The sequence below is a fragment of the Bidens hawaiensis genome, unplaced genomic scaffold (genome assembly GCF_021521415.1).
Source record: "Bidens hawaiensis isolate Kalapana, Puna unplaced genomic scaffold, B.hawaiensis_p1.1 tig00003536_1, whole genome shotgun sequence".
Classification (NCBI taxonomy): domain Eukaryota; kingdom Viridiplantae; phylum Streptophyta; class Magnoliopsida; order Asterales; family Asteraceae; genus Bidens; species Bidens hawaiensis.
This window is the reverse complement of record NW_027491199.1, coordinates 1,373,725-1,382,260: the sequence shown is the minus strand read 5'-3', so window position 1 is coordinate 1,382,260 and position 8,536 is coordinate 1,373,725. Positions and strand designations below refer to the sequence as shown.

The window sequence follows — 8,536 nt, the reverse complement described above, 5'->3', positions numbered from 1 at the left end:
ATTCGAAGGTAGAACTACATTTTATCCGCACCGGGGTGGATAGAGTATCGTGACTTATGAGCTTTTTCCATTATAAATGTGCGAAGATTGTCACGATCTAGGACCCAAAGGCGGTTGAGAAAGTAGAGCAAACCATCACGCTTGGTTTCGAGTTGGAGTTCAGCACCACACGACATCTCTTTGTACATATTGCCTTCAGTGACAGAGATGTGTTGGGCCTCAAAGATACGTAGTTGAAGATCGGTTTGAATAACAACGCATAGAAGAAGAATACTTTTAACATGGGTTTTGCGACTAACGACATCAGCTACTACGTTTGCTTTACCGGGATGGTAACGTATTTCGCAATCGTAGTCACTAAGAAGTTCGGCCCATCGTCGTTGTCTCATGTTCAAATCTTTTTGGTCAAAAATATGTTGGAAACTCTTGTGGTCGGTCAATACCACACATTTCGTCCCATATAAATAGTGTCTCCAAATTTTCAGTGCGAATACAACAGCACCGAGCTCAAGGTCGCGTGTCGTATAATTCTTTTCATGAACCTTAAGTTGTCGTGACGCATAGGCGATTACCTTTCCTCGTTGCATGAGAACGCAACCGAGACCTTGATTCGAGGCATCACAATAGACAACAAAATCCTCGTTTCCTTCGGGAAGGGCTAGGATAGGAGCGTCGCAAAGCATACGCTTCAAGGTTTGAAAAGCTTCATCTTGCTTAGCCCCCCACTCATAAGGTTTACCCTTATGAGTTAAGGCGGTGAGGGGTAAAGAGATCTTGGAAAAGTTCAAAATGAAACGACGGTAATAACCGGCGAGACCAAGAAAGGATCGAACTTCCGTAGGTGAAGTCGGGTGATGTATATAAAAATATACATCTTTTTAGCATCAAATAATCTCTAAAAACTGCAACTTCTATCGTATAATATAGTTAAAATAACTACTTATCATGTTAAAATGTATTTTTAGGTGAATCCAAGCCTCAAACGAAAAAACGAATGAAAAAAACAAAGAAAAACAAAAAAAAACTGCAAAACATGGGGCTGTGCTTCAGGAAACATGGGGCTGTGCTTTCAGGAAACATGGGGCTGTGCTTTTGGAAACACGGGGTTGTGCTTTTGGGAAACACCGGGCTGTGCGTTTGGAAGCAAGGGGCCGTGCTTCTGGTCAATTTTCAGAAAAGACAAAAAAATCAACAAGAAAAGACAAAATAGTGTACAACTGGACACGGGGCCGTGCTTTTAGAAGCACGAGGCCGTGCATACCTCTCAGAAACGCCAAAAAGAAATAGCACATGTCACTAAAAAGCACGGGGGCGTGCCTCAGGAAGCACGGGGCCGTGCTTACCTTCCAGAAACGACAAAAATAATTAGCACATTTCGCTAAAAAACACGGGGGGCGTGCCTCACGAAGCACGGGGCCGTGCCTACCTTCCAGAAATGACAAAAATAATTAGCACATGTCACTAAAAAGCACGGGGGCGTGCCTACGAAAGCACGTGGCCGTGCTTCTTACTCCAGATTGCCTATAAATAGTGGCTCATGTTGCACTCATTTGATGTGCCTTGAAAAGAGTTCTCTCCGGTTTTCACTTATAAAAACACACACTAACACTCACTTTGAAGATCTAGTGAAGAGTTTGAAGGATTGGAGATCATCACCATCAACCATCATCATCAACCATCATTACCATCATTAAGAAGAAAGATTCATCTACATTTGGTTACATTGTTCCAAGTTTAATCATGTATTTGTTATTATCAATCATCTTAATGTTTATCATCATGCTCATTATGAGCTAAACTCCTTTTACCATCTAAAATCTATGAAGAAGCTTTGTTTTACTTGATGATTAATTAAAACATGTGGTGTAGTCTAGTAAAGTACATGGTTATATTACAATTATCTTTTGATGAGAAATGTTTCACCATCTTAAATCACTAATTCAAAGTTGATGGTTGTCAATCCCATTGGCAATCGTCGATTCATGTTCTTGAAAAATAGAAATACTTTGATACATTATCGAAACACGGATCCTTATATTGTACTTAGAAATGATGAGATATAAGTTATGATGTATTTCTCTAAACCTTGGTAATCCGAAAATGGCTTTGCTTAGGATATCAAATTAGTTAAAGAAGTCATATGTTAATGGAATGTGTAATTATAACCTACATAAATCAACCAAGGAGAGGTTTTGTGAGTTAGCTACAACCACCCGAAGTTGTTAGAATTGGTATTTGAGAAATCGAAGTCCATCCTAATCTTTCTACTTTACGAAACTACTTGCCAACTTAAATTGACATTATTGAGGTGGCATGACATTAAGAAAGGATGGACTTTAAAATGCGCATGCTACCTCCTTTGTGCCAAAGATGCTCACTTAAGGCTTAAGGAGCTATCTATCATATATTATTACGGCAAGTCTACCACATGTTTATATATCAATTATCAATGCTAAAATGGAGTGGATTCTTGATCTTAGATGGTAACCTTCACATAATTGAACAACTCGTGTAGAATTTCTTGTCTTGGTCACCTATATATTATATATAAGTATTTACATTTTATAAAAAGTTCAAAATTAACCCCAAAAATGATTAAAACCTCCGATTAAAGCACAACAACGATTTATTGTTAGAAACCTTTGTGTCCACGGATCGATACTTGGTTCTTACCAATACTATTATACATATACGATAGGTACACTTGCCTATTTTGTGTGTGTTTAGTCTTTGTAGAAATCACTTTTATAAATTTAAAACACGATCTTATGCAAATGCAAATCATCCCATCCTTTTATATTTTATACCACACGCACGCACGCATCAAGTTTTTGGCGCCGTTGCCGGGGACACGGTACGTTTCTAAGAACGATCCAAGTTTTAATTTAATCATTGTCTATAATTGTACAAATTTTTAACTTCTATTTTATTTTGTTTTACTTTTTTTTTCTAAATACAAAAATATATAATTTTACGACTAACCTACTTTTTTACCTTTATTTAACTTACCTTACTTTAGCTTAATTAATTTAGACCTTAGTTTAGTTTAGTTTAAAACTAGCGAGCATAACTCGTAGTTTAATATTAGACTAACCTTTTAGACTAACTTTAGCTAACTTTTACTTTAGTGTTTAATTTTGATTTAGTCCCATGTATGTCCTATACTTTTGAGCCTGAGCTTGTTTCTCCAATTTCTGAACCGGAACGACTCTTTCGTCGACGAACTCGTAAACGGACTACAAAAACCGCCGAAGCAATCAAAGACGAATCAGTATACGCCACCACATCAGGAGAAAGTCAAACTGAAGAAATGATGGCGGCCCAGAACAATGAGCCGAACATGAGCCAGTATGCCAAGCCAACTCTCGAAGGCTACGGCAATGGAGTGGCTCCACCCGAAATTACCGAAAATTTCGAAATCAAATCAAGCACCATTCATATGGTGGAAAATTCAGTTCAATTTCATGGTATCCTCGACGAAGATCCTCTTTCTCACATATCTCGATTCTTACGAATCTGCGGAACCTTTAAAATCCAAAACTGTTCAGACGATCAAATCAAGCTTAAACTCTTTCCTTTCTCTCTAAGGGGTCAAGCCCTACAATGGATAGAATCTATTTCCTCTGGTTCCATCACCACTTGGGACCAGATGGTTGAACAGTTTCTCCTCAAATATTTTCCGCACGATAAAACTGCCAAATACCGAGCCAACATTACCGGATTCCGGACAGATGATGATGAGTCGTTACACGCAGCATGGGAAAGATATAAAAGTCTTCTAAGAAGATGCCCACATCATGGACTGAGCGTATGGTTACAAGTTCAAACTTTCTTTGACGCACAATCCAGTCAAAACAAACAGGCCATCGACCAGATCGCTGGTGGAGACCTGGGATCCAAATCACCTAACGAAGCATTTGAAGTCCTGGAGAAGGCCGCAAAGAAAATTTTCTCTTACAACCCACCAAGATCTACACCTACCCATAAAGGAATACACCACGTCGATTCCAACACTCTTGTCACAGCACAACTTGAAGCCCTTTCTAAAAAATTCGAACAACTTCAAGCCGAGCTATCAAAAACCAGACTCGCTTGTGACACTTGTGGAGGAAATCATAAGACAAGTGACTGTAAACAAGTCATCATGGTTATGGAAGAAGTCGATTTCATCGCTCGACAGAATAACGCTTTCAGCAATAACTACAATCCAGGATGGAGAAACCACCCGAATTTCAGTTGGAAAGACGGAGGTAACACTCAAACTTTACCCGGATTCGAAAAAAGACCGATGAATCAACTCTTCCAACCTAAACCTCAATTTCATGATCAGAATTCTAGTAGCCATCAAAACCCAAGCTACTCAAAGATCGAAGAAATGTTAATCCAACTCATCACCAAAACAAATGAAGCAGAGAAGAAGGCCGACTCAAGAGCTGTTGATATCAGCGGAGTATTATTAAAACATGAAGCCGATCTCAAAAGTCAACAAGAATCACTTCAAAATCTAGAAACTCAAATCAGACAAATTGCCCGACAATTATCCGAAAGACCACCCGGCACTCTTCCAAGCAACACAATAACAAACCCAAATGCAGCAGCCAACGCTGTTACATTAAGAAGTGGCACAACCACTATTGTCTCACCAACTTCAGAACCAGTTATGGAGAAGGAATCCCCTGAGAAAACGCAGGAAAGACTGATCCCGACAGGCACCGTACAACCTAAGGAACCAGTCCGAACTTATGTTCCACATATTCCATACCCTGGACGGCTGAAACAGGAGAGATTGGAAGCTCAGTACGGGAAGTTTTTAGAACTCTTCAAACAACTCCACATCAACATCCCTTTCGTCGAAGCCATTGCTCAAATGCCGAACTATGCAAAGTTTCTCAAAGAAGTGTTGACCAACAAAAGGAAGCTAGAGGAGCTATCGCATGTCACATTGAGAAAAGAATGTTCAGCTGTCCTTCAAAGCAAGCTGCCGCCAAAAATGACCGATCCAGGCAATTTTACTATCCCTTGTCTCATAGGAAATTTTTCTGTTAGCAATGCCCTGGCTGACCTAGGAGCTAGTATTAATTTAATGCCTTATGCGGTTTTTGCAAAACTAGGGATAGGAGAACCAAAGCCCACATGCATGAGCATTCAGTTAGCAGACCGATCAATTAAATATCCTCGGGGCATTGTTAAAAACATGCTTGTCAAAATTGACAAGTTTGTTTTCCCAGTAGATTTTGTGATTCTAGACATGGAGGAAGACAAAAGTGTACCTCTAATTTAGGAAGACCCTTTTTAGCCACCGCAAAGGCTATTATTGATGTTTGCATCGGCAAACTCACTCTCAGGGTCAATGACGAGGCAGTCACTTTTGACATAGGAAAATCCATGCAATATCTGCAACATCACGATGACACATTATACTGTGTCGACATCATCGATTCTATCGTGAGTTGCTATGTGCGGAAATCTTCCATTAATACCTCATTAGAAACATAAATCTTAACTGACACTATTACCAAACCTAATTTAGAAAATGATAATCTCAATACTATCAATAACTATCAGAATGCATCAGAAGTAGTATATGAGATCACTGAATGTAATGAAAAGTCAAAATCTTCAATTGAAGAACCACCAGCCTTAGAGTTAAAAGAACTACCAAAACATCTCGAATACGCCTTTCTGGAAAAAGATTCTCAACTTCCAGTAATTATCTCATCTCACCTTTCTAAAGAAGAGAAAGACGAACTTCTTAAGGTTCTCAAAAACCATAAGAAGGCCATCGCATGGAAGATCATGGATATCAAGGGCATCAGTCCCTCCTTTTGTACTCACAAAATTCTCATGGAGGAAGAATACAAACCGTGGTCCAACGTCAAAGACGTCTCAATCCCAACATGCAAGATGTGGTGAAGAAGGAAGTAATCAAACTGCTTGATGCCAGATTAATCTACCCAATCTCGGATTCACCTTGGGTAAGTCCAGTTCAAGTAGTACCCAAGAAGGGAGGAATGACGGTCGTAATGAACGAGAAAAACGAACTGATACCAATGAGAACCATCACAGGCTGGCGAGTTTGCATTGACTACCGAAAGCTAATGACGCCACAAGAAAAGATCATTTTCCACTTCCTTTTATCGACCAAATGCTTGAGCGATTATCTGGAAAAATGTTCTACTGTTTTCTTGATGGATTCTCCGGATACTTTCAAATTCCCATCGCTTCTGAGGATCAGGAGAAAACCACCTTTACATGTCCGTATGGAACCTTCGCCTACCGAAGAATGCCACTTGGGTTATGTAATGCTCCAGCCACCTTCCAACGTTGCATGGTGGCCATCTTTCATGAAATGATCGAACACTATATGGAAGTTTTCATTGACGACTTCTCAGTCTTTGGAGACTCATTCGATCACTGTATGAAAAACCTAGACAAAATGTTGGCTAGGTGTGAATAAGTAAACTTAGTACTCAACTGGGAAAAATGCCATTTTATGGTCAAAGAAGGCATCGTTCTAGGTCACAAGATATCCCAAGTAGGACTAGAAGTTGATAGGGCCAAAATAGAAACCATATCCAAACTTCCACCACCAACTTCTGTCAGAGCCATTAGAAGTTTTCTAGGACACGCAGGCTTCTACCGCCGCTTCATAAAAGACTTCTCCAAAATTGCTAGACCTATGACCAAACTTCTGGAGAAAGACGCACCACTCGTCTTCTCTGAAGAATGTGTTGAATCATTCAACATATTAAAAGAAAAACTTGTCAACGCACCAATCATGACTACACCCGATTGGACCCTTCCATTCGAGATCATGTGCGATGCAAGTGACTTTGCAGTTGGAGCCGTACTCAGACAACGCAAAGAAAAACACTTTCACCCAATTTACTATGCCAGTAAAACTCTTAACGATGCACAAGAAAATTACACCACAACGGAAAAAGAGTTACTAGCAGTAGTCTTTGCTTTTGAAAAATTTAGATCCTACCTAGTTCTTTCCAAAACCATAGTATACACCGAACATTCCGCCATAAGATACCTCTTCAACAAACAAGATGCAAAACCCAGACTCATCCGATGGATTCTACTACTCCAATAATTCGACATTGAAGTTAAGGACAAAAAAGGAGCAGAAAATGTAACCGCAGACCATCTTTCGCGCTTAGAATGCCCAGCTTCAAAAGGACACCACGAGGAAATTATAAATGATAATTTTCCACATGATGTTCTCATGTATATCCAAGCAGTCATGCAGGAGGAAGATGAAAGTCTTTGGTTTGCCGATTTCGCGAACTATTTAGCATGTAGAATCTTAAGAAAATGGCTCACTCATCAACAGCGGAAGAAATTCTTCTCCGACCTTAAGTTCTACTTATGGGAAGACCCTTACTTGTTTAGGATAGGTGCTGATCAGGTAGTTCGAAGGTGTGTATCAGGAAAGGAAGCCTTAGATATTCTCAAACACTGCCATGAAGTACCTACTGGGGGACACCACATTACCGCCAACACGGTCAGAAAGTGTTTGATGCAGGATTTTTCTGGCCCACCATATATAAAGACACACATGCTTTGATCCAAGCATGCGATGCTTGTCAAAGAGCCGGAAACATCTCAGCCAAAAATGAGATGGTTCAAAAAGGCATTCAATTTTGTGAGGTCTTTGATGTATGGGGAATAGATTTCATGGGCCCATTTCCTAACTCATTCGGAAATAAGTACATCCTTGTAGCAGTCGACTACGTGTCTAAATGGGTAGAAGCACAAGCTCTTCCCACTAACGATGCTTGAGTAATTGTACGATTTCTGAAAAAGTTTATTTCACGATTCGGTACTCCAAAAGACCTAATCAGCGACAGAGGTACCCACTTCTGTAATATCTTAATGGACAAAGTCTTAGCACGATATGGAGTTCACTACCATTTGGCAACACCATGTCACCCTCAGACCAGTGGGCAAGTAGAAGTCTCGAATCGGGGAATTAAAAGGATCCTAGAAAGAAGCATAGGAATGAATCGCATAAATTGGGCAGAAAAATTAGATGACGCTTTGTGGGCCCTTAGGACAGCCTACAAAACCCTCATAGGAACAACACCCCTCAAACTTGTTTATGGGAAAACATGTCATCTACCCGTAGAACTAAAGCACAAAGCTTACTGGGCTCTCAGAGCAGTGAACTTTGATCTAATGCCCGTCGGTAAAAACCGAGAAGATCAAATTCACGAGCTAGAAGAACTAAGAGCACTGGCATATGAAAATTCCTGATCTTACAAAGAAAAGACTAAACGTTTACACGACGCCCATTTAAAAGGAAACAAAAAATTTCAAGTTGGCGATCGTGTATTGTTATACAACACACGTTTACGTCTTTTCCCAAGAAAGTTGAAATCTCGTTGGACAGGTCCACACATAGTTTAATCAGTTTTTGACTACGGGACAGTTGAGATTTCAAATTCTGACGGACACAAGTTCAAAGTTAATGGACAACGATTAAAACCATACATCGATGGACCGTTCGAGACCATCTCAGAGGTACTAA

General features: G+C 39.9%; 1 protein-coding gene across 1 annotated transcript; it reads left to right on the top strand.

Annotated features, from left to right (window-relative positions):
• The first annotated feature begins 3,090 nt into the window (after positions 1-3,090).
• LOC143623710 (uncharacterized) lies at positions 3,091-7,777 on the top strand. The gene is made up of 2 exons (XM_077094553.1): positions 3,091-6,816; positions 6,867-7,777. The coding sequence occupies exon 1, from the start codon at positions 3,155-3,157 to the stop codon at positions 5,279-5,281; it is 2,127 nt and encodes a 708-aa protein (XP_076950668.1). The 5' UTR covers positions 3,091-3,154; the 3' UTR covers positions 5,282-6,816; positions 6,867-7,777.
• Positions 7,778-8,536: the final 759 nt, after the last annotated feature.